This window comes from Abramis brama (genome assembly GCF_963993115.1).
Source record: "Abramis brama genome assembly, chromosome: 17".
In the NCBI taxonomy this organism is placed as follows: domain Eukaryota; kingdom Metazoa; phylum Chordata; class Actinopteri; order Cypriniformes; family Leuciscidae; genus Abramis; species Abramis brama.
The window spans coordinates 6,712,261-6,728,936 of record NC_139979.1 but is presented as its reverse complement, the minus strand read 5'-3'; the positions used below and the strand labels follow the sequence as shown (position 1 = coordinate 6,728,936).

Here is a 16,676-nt window from a genome sequence, read left to right as displayed (position 1 = left end):
GTGCTTTCAGAATGCTTTGCATCATGGGAAAACTTCCCTTAAGTCAATCCGCAGTCAAAAGTTTTCAGTCTTTGTATCTACTGTAGATATTTGCAATGCCTAAACCATACCACACCTCGTTTTCTCTACTGCTTTACAGTGTTTTAAATGGAGATGGAGAACACTAGCAAAAGAGGATGAAAGTGGGTGCAAATAAAACCTAAACTGACATTAACACCATATGAAAATAACCATGAAGTGATATATATATATGTACTTATGCCGTCATGAAGCCAGCTTCATTAGCTCAAGCCATAACCAAGAACTGTACACAACAGTCGGGTTCGGGAGGTACAAAATCCCATTCCTTTTCTCCACAGAGAAAGATTTTTGGTTACACTTTATTTCGATGGTCCACTTTAGACATTAACTATAAGTAACTTTGCAATTACATGCCAACTAACTCTCATTAGAGTATTGGTAGACTGTTAGGTTAGGGTTTGGGTTAGCAGAATAAGTTGACATATAGTTGCAAAGTTACTTATAGTCAGTATGTCTGTTGGGGAGCATCAAAATAAAGTGTTGGCAGATATTAAGCAGACATTCTATAATACTCTAATGAGAGTTAGTTGACATGTAGGTGCAAAAGTACTTATATTTACTGGAATGTCTAAAGTGGACCATCAAACTAAAGTGTAACCAGATTTTCTAAACAATAATGCAGTGAGATTTCATTAAAAAAATAATAATTGAAAAAGTATAGGTAGCACTTTACATTAAGGTTCATTAGTTAGCATTAGTTAACTACCTTAGTTAACATGAACTAAGAATGAACAAGACTTCTACAGCATTTCTTAGTTAATATTAATTTCAACATTTACTAATACGTTATTAAAATCAAAGGTTGTATTTGTTAACATTAGTTAATGAACAAACAATGAACAACTGTATTTTTATTAACTAACATTAACAAAGATTAATAAATACTGTAACAAATGTATTGCTCATTGTTAGTTCATGTTAGTTAATACATTAACTTATGTTAACTAATGAACCTTATTGTAAAGTGTTACCAAAACATAGCATCGAATACCCAAATTAATGGGAACAATTACATTAGCAATAATTCCGACGAGAGATTCACCAATCAAAACAATCTTACTGTGGAAAGGAAAATCTCTGCAAAAAGCTCCCATAAAGCTTTGCGAATGACAAAAGTGTGAGGGTGTGTTCACACTTGTATTTCGGTTCTCTTGGTTCTTTTGGTCCTGAACAAAAAAGAAAATTATACATTTAGTCCTGGTTTGCTTATGTTCACACTGTCATTTTTAACACCGAACGCAAAGATACAAATAAACAAAAAACAACGGAACGCCCGCTGTATGTGCATAAATATGATGGAATATGTAGGAGCTGACAACTCGTGAAGAGCTTATAAAATGTGTAAAGGAGTCAAAACAGCGACAGGAATTCCTCCATCACACACAAACGAAGATCTCAGAATTCTTTTGGAAGCGGACTGAAGACCCATGTTTAAGTGGCCTCGGCCCGCATGTTTGGTACGCCCCAGGGTTCAGATGGCAGGGTTCACACTTTATCAAATGAACCGCACTAACAGATCAATCGCACCAGAGTTCGCTTTAATTAAACCAAACATGCCAAGTGTGAACACACCCTCAGACACCCTATAAACACAATTGTTACCCAACACTTTACTACCGTTCAAAGTTTTTTTAAGAAATGTGTATTTTTATTCAGCAAGGAAGCATTAAATTCTATTGAACTTTCTATTCATCAAAAATTCAGTTTCCATGAAAATATTGAAAAAACTGTTTTTAACATTGATAATAATAAAAACCTTGATTTCTTGAGCAGCAAATCAGCATATTAGAATGATTTCTGAAGGATCATGTGACACTGAAGACTGGAGTATTGATAATGAAAGCAATAAATTCATTTTAAAATACATAGAAACAGAAATAAATAAAATATTGCACAATATTATTGTTACTTGGTGAGCATAAAATGCTCAGTTTAAAATCCATTACAAATACACTTGTTTTAAATTGTACCATGTCAGATTCAACAATGTGTCATTAACAGTGATTCAGTGCCTCATAAAATACATTAAATACACTTTGTACCTCTTTTCGGATTTTAATTTTTAACTGATTGTTGTTGTTTTTTTTCCATTCCTATGGAGAACATGAATGGGAAAATGAGATTCCAGAACCAAGGCTGCTGGAAAAAGTGTTTTGTCACTCAAAAAAATGCCACCATTTTGAAATGTTTTCAAAATAAGAACACACACATGATCATAATCATGTTTGATTATGACTGGAGCTGGTAAGGAAGCCCATGAGCTTCATAGCAGAAAGTAACTCTGGAACCAGGTGAATAAAATGCTCATAAAAAGGGCAGAGAAGAGGCGTAATAGATTTAAAAAGCTAGTGAAGATAACCAAAGAGCAGAAAGAGATGATGTTCGCTTTTCAAGCACAATCCCAGCATTTACTCCTCTACAGTTTTTACACTCATTATACTTCTGTGGATTCAAATGTGTATTGCAGTCCAAATTGATAATGGTTGAATCTCACAAATGCTATATACAGTGAGGAAAATAAGTATTTGAACACCCTGCTATTTTGCAAGTTCTCCCACTTGGAAATCATGGAGGGGTCTGAAATTGTCATCGTAGGTGCATGTCCACTGTGAGAGACATAATCAAAAAAAAAAAATCCAGAAATCACAATATATGATTTTTTAACTATTTATTTGTATGATACAGCTGCAAATAAGTAATTGAACACCTGTCTATCACCTAGAATTCTGACCCTCAAAGACCTGTTAGTCTGCCTTTAAAATGTCCACCTCCACTCCATTTATTATCCTAAATTAGATGCACCTGTTTGAGGTTGTTAGCTGCATAAAGACACCTGTCCACCCCATACAATCAGTAAGAATCCAACTACTAACATGGCCAAGACCAAAGAGCTGTCCAAAGACACTAGAGACAAAATTGTACACCTCCACAAGGCTGGAAAGGGCTACGGGGAAATTGCCAAGCAGCTTGGTGAAAAAAGGTCCACTGTTGGAGCAATCATTAGAAAATGGAAGAAGCTAAACATGACTGTCAATCTCCCTCGGACTGGGGCTCCATGCAAGATCTCACCTCGTGGGGTCTCAATGATCCTAAGAAAGGTGAGAAATCAGCCCAGAACTACATGGGAGGAGCTGGTCAATGACCTGAAAAGAGCTGGGACCACCGTTTCCAAGGTTACTGTTGGTAATACACTAAGACGTCATGGTTTGAAATCATGCATGGCACGGAAGGTTCCCCTGCTTAAACCAGCACATGTCAAGGCCCGTCTTAAGTTTGCCAATGACCATTTGGATGATCCAGAGGAGTCATGGGAGAAAGTCATGTGGTCAGATGAGACCAAAATAGAACTTTTTGGTCATAATTCCACTAAACGTGTTTGGAGGAAGAAGAATGATGAGTACCATCCCAAGAACACCATCCCTACTGTGAAGCATGGGGGTGGTAGCATCATGCTTTGGGGGTGTTTTTCTGCACATGGGACAGGGCGACTGCACTGTATTAAGGAGAGGATGACCGGGGCCATGTATTGCGAGATTTTGGGGAACAACCTCCTTCCCTCAGTTAGAGCATTGAAGATGGGTCGAGGCTGGGTCTTCCAACATGACAATGACCCGAAGCACACAGCCAGGATAACCAAGGAGTGGCTCTGTAAGAAGCATATCAAGGTTCTGGCGTGGCCTAGCCAGTCTCCAGACCTAAACCCAATAGAGAATCTTTGGAGGGAGCTCAAACTCTGTGTTTCTCAGCGACAGCCCAGAAACCTGACTGATCTAGAGAAGATCTGTGTGGAGGAGTGGGCCAAAATCCCTCCTGCAGTGTGTGCAAACCTGGTGAAAAACTACAGGAAACATTTGACCTCTGTAATTGCAAACAAAGGCTACTGTACCAAATATTAACATTGATTTTCTCAGGTGTTCAAATACTTATTTGCAGCTGTATCATGCAAATAAATAGTTAAAAAATCATACATTGTGATTTCTGGATTTTATTTTTTAGATTATGTCTCTCACAGTGGACATGCACCTACGATGACAATTTCAGACCCCTCCATGATTTCTAAGTGGGAGAACTTGCAAAATAGCAGGGTGTTCAAATACTTATTTTCCTCACTGTATATATACAGTATGTATACTGTATATGCAAAAAAAAGCATATATATATATATATATGGTTCGATGGGGTATTATATAGAACTTTAGGGTTCTTGACTCAAATTGAAACACTTTATGCCAAAAAGATTCAATACAATGATAAACGTCTTAAACGATTGCATAATGCGTTCATATTTAATGGGTTAATTTTAAAAAAAGACATGTTCTTTGTGAGATCAATCTTGATTTTTATTAATAACATTGCAAAGCATATTTCAGTCTGACCTGCTGGAATATCCATATAAAAACAGCTTCTGATGGTTTCAAGCTCGTCCAAACTAGTCATTAGGTAGCCTAAGGGCCAGTTCACACCAAGGATGATAATTGATAACTATAATGATAACGATAATTACATAGTTCTAAATTGTTCTAAATATAAAAGAATAATAGAGTCCACATCACATACAATGTTAATGGCACAGAGAAACGATATCCCTGGAATCACTTTCAGGACTTTTTTCTCCCCAGCTGATGAATGATAAAAACACTGAGAGCCAATCAGAATCCACCAGATTTCAAAGAGCTCGAGCATTTAAAGAGGCAGGCGACAGAACTACAGAGTGAGCTTACAATAAACTTAAAGTCCATAATTTTATCACTTAAAACTAATCTTTGATCACCAAAATGACATATTTAAGCATGTTTCCTTGAAAAAAAATTCTTCATGCCTTAAAATAACTTGAATTAAGTCTAAACCCTTGTCTCATTTAGTATACGCAGTTCTATGACTATGCAAATTAGCCCCGCCTCCCCTACTCACACCAGCTCAAAGATCCACTCGTTGACGATCGCACGCTAACCTGATTGGTTACAAGGTAATATGTGACGTAAGAAACACCAGCGATTTCAAACCGCGTTTTTGGTTCACTGCAGTTTTAAGGAGAAAATCGTTCTTGGTGTGAACGGGCCTTAAGATTGTCTAGATGCTCAATCAATCAATCTTTATCCTTTGTGGTTCTTCCAGCAGGGAGAACGAATGGGAGTGCGACAAACAGAGAGGAGCTGGGATACGGCATGGAGGAAGACAAAGAAAAGCAAAGCAGAAGAAAGGACAGACCTGAGTTTGTCTGACTGGGGGAGTCCGTGTCTTCTGGGAGGGGGGGAGGGGGGAGGGGGTCACATCACGAAAATGGACAGACAGACACAGAGGAGAGGGGCGTGAGAGGAGGTGTGCAGAAAGACGGGACAAGAAACCAGGGGCAAAAACACATTGGAGGGAACACAACAACAACAACACAAACAACAACAACATAACAACAACATTAAAACAAATAGGAAACAACAACACGACAAGCAGATAAAACCATCCATGATACAGAGAAAGAGAGAAATAAATCACAGTTCAGAGGAAAAACACCACGAGCAGCCAGTCCTGCTTAAGAACAAACCCTGAAACACTAGAAGAATGTTAATAGAACATGCAGAGGGAATGAGGGATGAAAAAAAGACCTGCAGAAAGAGGGAGAATAGAAGAGAGAGGACGAGGACAGTCTCCGCAAACCCTGAAGAGAAATAAGGTCCTGACACCTATCAGATGTGTTTTAGAGACATGTGGATGCTAAACACAACACTGACAGATATGCTACAGTATCCAAGCGAAATAACAATGTTTTCGTACAATGTCTCAACATACTGCGGGTGACTTTAAGTCTGATAGTAGTTCTTTAAAAAGTAAAATCACTGTAACACATGGTCCTGTGTGTTTTAGTGCTTTCATAAAAATGATCAAAACAAAATTGTCAGTAAATGTACTGTACATTTACTGAAAATGTTGTGTCAGTAAGTTTGGGGTCAGTAAGAAATTAATTATTTTATTCAGCAAAAGACGCATTCAATTCGACAAAAGATTTCTGTCTCAAATAAATGCTGTTCTTTCGAACTTTCTAATCATGAACGAATCCTGTTAAAAATGCATTACGGATTCCACAAAAAACATTGATAATAAGAAATGTTTCTTGAGCAGCAAATCAGCATATTAGAATGATTTCAGACGAATCATGTGACACTGAAGATTGGAGTAATGCATCACAGGAATAAACTGTATTTTAAAATATACTCAAATAGAAAACAGTTATTTTAAACTGTAAGAATATTTCACAATATTAATGTTTTTTTTTAATCAAATAATTCATCAGTGGTGAACACAAGAGACTTCTTTCAATCACATTTAAAAATCTTACTAAACCCAAACTATTGGATTGAAGTGTACAAAAATACAAAGCCAAAAGCCCCTCTACAAAGCAATCTTATTGTTGGCGGCCAGTGAGTTCCTCTACCATTCTTGACTTAAACAGGCTTTTGACACTGATACATTTTTTTTTTATACAAATAAGCTATCACTTTAATTTTTAAGTTTTTAAGTTTTCTTGCAACTAAAAATGGACATTCTGTAGTCATTTATATTGCATATCATTCAGCAATGCATAATGCATCACATCGCAAATGCATAAATCTCTAAATGGCCACGAGTTTTTTCAAATTAAACTTTGATACACCCACATCACATCAAGTCACTCATTTCAACTAACAACGAACTCTGACTGAACCAAAGTCCCTTTAAGACCAGTCATTTCAATCGCCGGTCATCTCTGAAACGCTCTTTCAGTCATGCAAGTACAGCTTCCTTCTCTGTATGTGGAAACATCAAATTCTCCAAAGATGTTTTCCAATGCATCCTCCTTTAAAGAATGTCACTACAAATACTAAAGCTAAAAGGTGTCCTGCTTATCCTTCAGTTTAGCCCTAATCCACACACACCACAGATCTCCCAGCATCCTCCTTTAGATCATTTGTTCGATGCCCGTTTTAGAGTCTTATATAATTACGCTGGCATCTTAGGACACTGTTTGGCACTAATTGGACATCCTCCTCCTCGCCATATTTAAATTCTTTATCAGTGTCTTCTTCACAGAGAACACAATCTGCTGATACGGCTCATTTTTTTCTCAGTTCTTCATTGTTCTCTTTGATTCGCTGAAGCATTAATCACGCAACAACCCTGCGTGCATGATCTTGTGTACCCAAGCACATTTCTCATGCATTAATCACCCACAACACGATCCCATTCCACACAGACGGCTACACTGATAGGACATTCATTAGCCGGACCTGATTCAGACCCTATTAACCCTACACACACACACACACACACAGCCATCTCATCAGAAAGCTATTCAGGATCCAGATCCTCAGAGCAAGAGAAACGATGTCTTGTGGTGTCACTCGCTTGTCTCACTGTCATCTCATCTCAGTAAAACATTCAATACTGAAGCTGCATTCATCATTCGCAGCTCTATAATTTCCGTCAGCTTTGTGCATGAAGTGGAGGTGAACATCTCCCATGAAGTTTAATGAGATGCTGTTGAAATCACGAGTATTTGTTTTTCTGAATGAGATCTGATTGTATAAGGTGAATGTGCAATGAAAACCCACATAAAGAGAGCGTGTCTGCTAGCGATGGGCGCGTTCGAAACACGCTTCGAAACTTTTAGTTGTTCAAACTATTTTTGACTAGCAGGCGTCACCAGACTTTGGTGATTCTAGCGCTCCGAAACAGAGTCATCCTGAATCAGCTGTGTGATTTGATTTCTTTCAAATCTTCCTGATCGGAAACTCTTGCATGGTAAGTTTCTGATTAGTAAGATTCGAAAGAAATTAATCATTTTATTCAGCAGGACTATGGATTCACAGCCTCGGATAGTTACAGTAGGTATACTTACAGTAGGTCTGTCTTTAACAGTTTATTAATTTTTGTAAAAAATATATTTCCCTATGGAGAAAATGAAATACTATGAAAGTAGTTTCACTTATGACTTTTTTTTCATTTGATTTAGACTATTTAGTTTTGTATCAAATCCAATGTGGTTTTTGTTGATCGAGATCTTGGCAGCACTAGCACATTTTTTCGCTTGGGCGAGCGATTTGCGGACAGCTTTCCCTGAGAACAACATATAAGGAATACTTTTAGCTCTGTTGCTATGTGTTATGAGAGTAACTAACTCTCTGTGCATATCGAATGCGAGCGTTTGTTTATAATAAATCCATTAAACGCACCACCCAGCATACCCAGTTAAAGAAGTCACCTCTCACTACTGGTTTACGCCCCCTACTGCTGATTGGCTACAAGTGTTTCTCAGAAATTGCTTACTGCGCCTTTAAATGCAGACTCAATGAGCATAAACACTTTCAAACCAATCTCAAACATTTGAAAGGTATTGTGTATGTTGTATTCTTTTAAAAATAACTAATCATCTCTTGAAAGACAAGACAATAGAGCTAAAATGCACGTTTATGCATATATTATAGTTTTATTTGAGCAACTCAAAAAGTCATAAGTAGATGAAAGATAAAGATAAAAACTTTTTAAGAAAAAAAAGTTACTATTTATTTATCTAGACTAGAATTATAGATTATTTTATATCTAATTGGGTTTTAGATGATCATCTGACTGACATGTAAAGCAACCAGTTTGTTTTCTTGTTTAAATGTACCATTATTGAAACTACAACAATTGACTGGTGGAAAAACCTAATAATTCAAACAAACTGCACAGGAGTGTCAGTCTATGACACAGTCTATGTGCAGCAAACCCTGCAGAAAATGTGTGTAGGTCATAAAGCCAGCAAATCAGATTGAAACTGTGTGCAACAAGCATTAAACGGTTAGTGAACAGACTGTGAACTGTGAGTTTATTGACTGGCAACTTCCGCGTTTTACTCCACCTGACTGTATTCAGCACAGAGATGTAGAGCTCAGAATCATTGAGAGGAAAGAGCACACGGGGTCAAGATCAGAGAGGTCAGAGGTCAAACCTGTCTGAGCAGCGATGTGTGTGTCCTCCTGATGGCCGTTAGATGAGTGACCAGCACTGACCACTGAGCCCTGCTGGTCCTCCCATGTCACCTCTTATCACAGAGACATAGGCAGCGTTAACATTCGGCTCGAGAACACGTGTAGCGTATCAGAGAAAATAAGGGATTTCTACAGTGGCCTCAAAACTTATTTGAAAACTTAGGTCATGCTTAAAAAAATCTGAATGTGACATTAAGACAATTAATTGTGGCTTCACAGTCCAAATACATTTTGTTATTCTTCTTTCCATCAAACATCTTTTTGTTTCACTTGGAAAGTGTGCTCGTGCCACTTGGTTTGATATTTTGTATCTAATGCAATACCTTCAGACTAGATTTGATTTTCAAATACTTTTTGAGGCCACTGTATACTTCACACATCAGTGTTTGTTCCAAAAAATACAGTCTGCATGCGTCTATATTTTATGTTTGCAAAAACGTGGCTTAAAATAATAGTCGGATGTAGACGGAACAATTCTGGGAATAATTCTAAGACACTTCAGCACTGAAAGGAGTGAACAGCTCCTTTCTACACATGATTGTGCTCCATCTGCTGGTCAAACTCTGTAACTGCATCCTAATATACAATTCAGTCTGTGGAACCGATTGATTTACGCTTATATAAAAATATGAAATTATATAACATCTCAATAAATCCACTATATAGAAAGAGTATAGAACAAAACCATGTGTTTTAACTAAAAGTGACTTTTAGTTAAACAGAAAAGGCTGGACATTTATCCGGATGTATACGGCTCAGAGCAAAACATTTATCCGGACAGAATTCGATTTTAATGCAACACAATCCGAATTTAATTTAAGACATCTCTAGATGTCCCTCATTATTCACAGCAAAACACATTAAAATACTGACAACCCACTCAAGAGAGATATATGAGAGACGTGAAGAGGGAGAGATTGACCTAGAAACAGACAGAGAGAGAAAACGACTCATCCATGAAGAACTCATGCAAGATCCGTGACGCATTAATCCTTCAATGACAGTAGTTTTAAGAAAAGAAAAGACATTTTAAAGGACTGGGCGATATAGCTAAATATATAAGTGCAATACAAGTGTTTAAAAAAAAAAGTACTTAAAAATTATATTTTGAAAAATAATATTTTTCAATAATATATGTATATATATATTTGACATATATTATTATTATTATTAAAACATAACATAAAATATATACTGAACAACAGAAATAAATCAAACTTGGTAAATTTAACTATAAACAGTTTTTTTTTTTACATGCGGAGTAAGACCAGGATGGCATTTTAAGAAAGAAAATATGGTCAATTTAGATATCATAGTGACTTTAAAATCAAATGCATATATATTATGATGATTTGATATATTGCCCAGCCCCTCAGCCCCTGAAATGTCCCCTCAGAAAAGAAAAGAAAGAGGAAAGTAAATAAAATACTGCAAAACTACACTGCAAACACACGCCTGGAGAGACTTGCCTTTCCTCCCGTTTACGGCTGGGCCATTAGGCCTCATCTCACACACTTTAAAACAACAACAGGAGCAATGGAGTAAAAACAGTGCAAAAATTCCCCCCCAAAAAATAATAATTTTCACAAAATATAAGTCAAACTTCTAATCAAACCTCCTGTATACTCATTTTGAGTGTCATATGAAAAAAATAAAGAGAGAGTATTTCAAACAGCTGATGTAGAGTATATGTCAGATGGACAGAAAGAGATGGATGCTGGGAAGGTGGCAGACACACACACACTCCCAACGGACCAGATCTTGTGACAAATACAACGGATGTGGCAGATGGGAGAGGAGGAAGTGCGATCGGTTGGAAACTCAAGTCTGTTTGTGTGTGTGCATGTCTACAACCAATTTTTCATTTACAAACCTGACACAAACTTGACGTTATGTACAGACTGACCCTAAACTGACTCAGAATATTAAGAAGCTGATCGCTATAACACTACACACTACAGTTCAGAGTCAGGGTCTGTCTGTCTGTCTGTCTGTCTATCTATCTATCTATCTATCTATCTTTCTGTCTATCTATCTGTCTGTTTATCTATCATCTGTCTATCTATCTATATATCTGTCTGTCAGTCTGTCTATCATCTGTCTGTCTGTCTGTCTAATCTACCTACCTACTAAAAGTTTGACCATTTAACAGTTACTGTAAGTCACTAAATAATAATAATATTACATAATTCAGTAACTGAATGAACAAGATTCTTTTTTCCTGAGAAAAAAACAGTAATCTCACATGTGTCTCCTCTAGAGTTTCAGAAGAGATTACATGTGTCAAACTGTCTGAAGTATTCACATTCACAGCTCAATGCTATTACTGTATGTCAAAGACTGCCCGTCTATTTGTATTTCTCCTAAATATTCGGAGACAAAATGGATATTTAAATGACAACTCCACATGAATAATATTTTACATTTGAGAAACGTTGTTAGCAAAACAAAACAAGAAGTCAGTAAATTCCAAAATATGATTTGGACAAGACAAAAATACTGTGACTTCTTTTATAACAAAACAAAAAAGTCACTAGGAAAACAAAAATACATTTGGAAAATCCTTTATCACAACATTACACGATCACTGTTACAGTAAGACAAAGGGAAAGACGAAAAACTACCATCGTTTATCACATAAACATGAAGAGTTTGCAATGGACCTGGCTTCATAACCTCTTTGACGGAGCATTTGATGATTCCGAAATGAAGAGGAAATCTGACTTCCAAAAAGCTCTATAAGCTGAGGTTAATTCTAGAGAGGAAATGTCAGCTCAAGACCATTGCAGAAAGGTTTAATTCAATCGGAAGATCTTTCTGATGTATTAAACCTTCACAGACGGTGTTACACACCTGGACAAGGCTCAAGTTCTTCATCTCCATCTTCTGAGAGAGGAATGAGAGAGGGAAACATCAGAGCGCACATGCACAGCTAAACCACGCATGTCATTTACATGACCATGTGTGTGTGGCACGCACTCAAATATAACCACAGGAAGTGACTGGCACACAAACTATGTCATATTCAGCCAATGAGGGTAATGGATAAGTGCAATGTTGTGATAATGTGAAACGATCCCTGAAAAACGGCACCAATCCACACTGGAAGCACTTCTGTTTTTCAAACCTTTCATATCGAACTTGGTTTATTATTTACTGAAATGACAAGCTTTGTTGTCACACCAGTTCAATAGAGTCAATCAGGAAGAAGGCCCCGCCCACCCGTGGGGGAAAACACACTCTGTTACCCAATCAGCTTATGTGGACAACAGTAACCAGGGCTTGACATAGACATCCGCCAACTGCGGGTGATTTCAGCAGTGGCGTGTAACTAGCCACTTTTATATATATTAAATATAGGCTAGATTTTTCAATTGTAGTCTTTTAAAAAGGCATCTGAAATAATAAACTAAGTGCAATGTAGTGTTGTCAAAAATATTGATTTTTCGATACATATCAATACTGAAATATCTGAAACGCTTCAGATACTAATTTTACGCAGAATACGCGATACCAGCTGGATCCGTGCGTTCGGTCTTAAAGTGACAGCAGATATTTTATATTATATTTAATATTAAAAATATCTATATGTCAGTTTTCCCCCATGGTATCGATGTCAAAATTGTTGCCAGTGAAAATACTGAGTGGCTTGTAACTTTGGAAAACCACTAGCCACAGCGGCTGGTGAGCAAAAAAGTTAACGTCAAGCCCTGTTTGGCACAAAATGTGATTTTTCTTCTTTAGTTTTGTGTGTCCACCACAGTGTTATGATATGGAATATCTGCAGAAGTGTTACTAGTATCTGATTTCACAGATAGTTGTTTTTTTCCTGAATATTAAAATGGATACAATGTAAAGAATTTGCTCTGGCTCTTGTTTTAAATGATTTTGTTCCATTGTTGTCATTATACAAACAGGACGGACGGTGTTGTATCTATCCCGCCCCATCTCCACTGTGATTGAACGACTGGGTAAAAGCTGGCAGTGATGAGTTCTGCGCTTTACACAAAGTTGAACAGTTTTCAATCTTGATTTTTAAACGGTGGCCTTAGGGAAAACAAAGACGCTTTGGTCGACACATGTCCATGTCTGTCAGATTTGAGGGCATCTGTATGCTATTGAATTGAAATGTTGACAAAAAGTATATTTTTGCATAATTTTATAGGTAACACTTTACAATACGGCCCCACGTTAGTTGATGTGTTAACTAACGGAGCAAATATTAAGATTCCTATTTCAACGGTCATATTTTTCTTCATTTCCCTATTGAAATGAACAGGTCTGTAACTGGGGCTTGATGCATTACTGAATGTATCTATAGGTTGCTGCAGTCAGTCATTTTCCAATCCCACCTCTCAGATAAACCCATCTCAGCATGAGCAAGAGCCAACACGGAGAGAAAAAAGGAGCGACACAGAAAAACAAACATACTTCTTTCCAGCGTCCCTTTCGGAGGCAGCTGTGGGAGCTGTCGTCCTCTCCGGCTGTTCACAGGGGTCCCAGTGGGGCTGGTCTGAACCGATCCACCACGAGGATTCGCCCTAGTACACAAAACACAATCACCATTATTACTGCTGTTTTGTGCACGTACCTTATTTCCATAATGCAAGGCATTGCCCTGAACACTGACAGCGCTAGCAAGGAAATCAAAACAAAGTATCATAATAGGACATTGAACAAAAAGGCAAAAAGAGATTTCACAGTTGCTCTATGAAGCATCAGCAAACGAAAACCCAGTTGAAAATGATACATTATAAAAGATAGGGAAATGAAGGGTTAAAAAGCTTGTGGATCAGTCAGTCATATATATGATATTTCACATATACATGTGCTGTAAAATCATGCACATCCATTTGAATGATGCTGAGGATTAAAATAACAATAAATAAACATGGCTGTCCATCAGCATTTTGTATTAGCATAATTACAAAGGAAGTACTAATATAAGGTACATATATACTAAATATATGGTATGCACTAATTTGTTTGTCTGTTTTTAATGTCTATAGCTATTTTCATGGTGAAATCCAGCTTCAGTATCAGATATACATTACGATTCAAAAATTCAAAGATTTTTTAAAAGTCTTATGCTCACAAAGGTTACATTTATTTTATTAAAACTACAGTTAAAACAGTAATATTGTGAAATATTATTACAGTTTAAAACAACGTATATATAAAATAATGCATTCTTGTGATGCAAAGCTGCATTTTCAGCAACATTACATTAGAAATGATTTTAATATGCTGATTTGCTGCTCAAGAAACATTTCTTATTATCAATGTTGAAAAGAGTTGTGCTTCTAATTTGTTTTTGTGGAAACCTTGATACATTTTTTTTTCAGGATTCTTTGATGAATAGAATGTTCAGAAAGAACAGCATTTACTTGAACTAAAAATCTTTTGTAAAATTAAAAATGTCTTGATCGTCACTTTTATTTAATTTAATACATCCTTGCTTAACAAAAATATATATTTGTTCACAAAAAAAAATCTTGACTCAAACCATCAGCTCACTGATGCAAATTCAGTTGTTCTGCCATTCTAGTCCATGCATTATTCCTGGTAGGAGGCTTCAGTAAATATGTACTTTACACGTAGATTTTAATGGTACATTTGACAAAATGCTTGATGCTTTGGCACATGAAGGTGAGTCTTCCACAGTGATGCTGCAAGAGAAGTGTGCGTTTTTCTCCGCCATCACCCAAAACAAACAAAACATATTAGTATTCAAGACAAAAGAACCAAATGGGGGAAAAACAAATGAGTTAAACATCACAATACAGGGATAACAACCAATGGAGATTCCACGTCACTCACTGAAAGTATAACTGGTGTGTTTTGATATAAAAACAAATCATTAAAAAGAAATGAGCCGTATCTGGTGCATCTACAGGGATGGAGATGGAGGAGATATAACAGCGATGCCGCAGAGGGGGCATTAAATAAATCAAAGGGGTTGGTTGGGGATGCCGGGGATCTTTGTTAACACATGAAAGGTGTTCTGTTGGATTAGTCAGGGCTGCTTTGATCTGGGTCACCTCGATAAGGCAGGGGAGGGTGGAGCGGAGTGTCCTGACGGCAGCGAGGGCATCGAGGATCTCATGTGGGGCCCGTCGGGCGGCCGCTCTGTGGAGCGAGAGCGACTGTACATGGGACGCTCCATTGCGGACCGCTGGTCTGCAGAACGGGACCTGTGGTGATACTCGTGCCTGTCTGGCGCTCCGTAATTCCTGGAGAAACGTGATTGGGGGGGGAAACAGGTCGGTGTTTAGTGTGGGACAGGTCGGTTGCGTCAGGCTGATGGAGCGATGAGACTCTTCTCATGGTTAAGCTGCGTCGATCTTTGGCACTTGGAAGCAACAAATGTATGAGTCTAGTTCAACAGTTCTATGCTGGATGTAATATACTTTTCATTTGGTTTTGATGCAGAGTTTATAAGGCTGAAAGATACATTAACAGCATCGTTTAGTTTGTAGGTTAGGACTATGAAATCCAACAAGTCACAGAAGCATAAAAATAAACGAGAATTATTTCAAACAAATAAATTCAATCAAAATGTATCTCGTTATTAAAAACTGTGGAAGGAAAGAGTGTTCTCAGATTATTCCCAAATTTTTAGTGAAAAAAGGAAAAATCCCATCCATTTTATCCAGAGAGAAAACATTTTTTTTTTAGGACAGATCTGTAAAAAAAAAAAAAAAAAAATCCCTATGGAGAAAATGAATGGGAAAAATACTTCGGGAACCAACACTGCTTTAAAAACAACAACACTTTTAACACTTTATAATATACAATAATGCACACGACAACACAGAGACACATGTAGTGCATGAAAAGTTGCCCAGCATCAGATCACGGATTAATATATTAATAAATAATGACTGAAATAAATGCAGTGACTACACTGGCTGTTTAATAAGAAATGTTAATATACAAATAATAATAAAAGAGATTTATTTTAAAAAAGTTCTCAAATTAAACATTTTAAAGTGACAGACAGCTTGAAATTAGTAAAAAAGTGGAAAAAAAAAATTTGTGTTTTAGTTTTAAGCAAATTATTTTTGTAATTGATGGCTATTTTAAGACTAATTAACTCGTGCAATCCTTAAATTCCTTATGATTTCTAAATGAAAGAGAATAAGGAAATGGATTTCAGGCAAAGAAATATATTATTTGCATTACAACACTTGCTGAAATTATTTGCATATCATTACTCTAATATATCGAAAGGTCAAAGAATAAGAGTCATATAGAACTGGGTAACTTTAATTACAAAAAAAACCCCATAAAAATGGTCACAGCATTATATACATGTGTATATATAAACTTTTATGTTAGATACTGTATGATTAATCGATTTGACAGCACTAGTTTAGACTAGTTTAGTTCCCTAAATTTAGTGAGACTTATGCTTTGAACGAGGAAATGTTATTTGCAAATGGGTTAAGAAAATAAACTTAATTTAATTTTTTTTGGCAAAACCAGGAGCCAATTTGAAGACTTGGCACTAGACGTGGGGTTATTCGGTAGTGAAACGGGCCCAGCTCATGACAGGGCAGCAGGGTTGCTCTCGGTGTTGGATATCATCCC

At 36.9% G+C, this 16,676-nt stretch overlaps 1 protein-coding gene across 17 annotated transcripts in view; it reads right to left on the bottom strand.

The window, feature by feature from the left end:
• Positions 1-16,676, bottom strand: part of rims2a (regulating synaptic membrane exocytosis 2a) — a 191,259-nt gene that overhangs the window by 55,349 nt on the left and 119,234 nt on the right. For 12 of the 17 annotated variants that reach the window (XM_084088637.1, XM_084088638.1, XM_084088636.1 and 9 more), the window contains 4 exons: positions 15,125-15,316; positions 13,515-13,624; positions 11,937-11,969; positions 5,290-5,322 (listed from right to left, as the gene is read on the bottom strand). In XM_084088637.1, coding sequence (XP_083944763.1) covers positions 5,290-5,322; positions 11,937-11,969; positions 13,515-13,624; positions 15,125-15,316 — 368 coding nt within the window. The remainder of the gene's footprint in view (positions 1-5,289; positions 5,323-11,936; positions 11,970-13,514; positions 13,625-15,124; positions 15,317-16,676) is intronic. The other 5 variants (XM_084088652.1, XM_084088639.1, XM_084088640.1 and 2 more) reach the window with 2 other exon arrangements.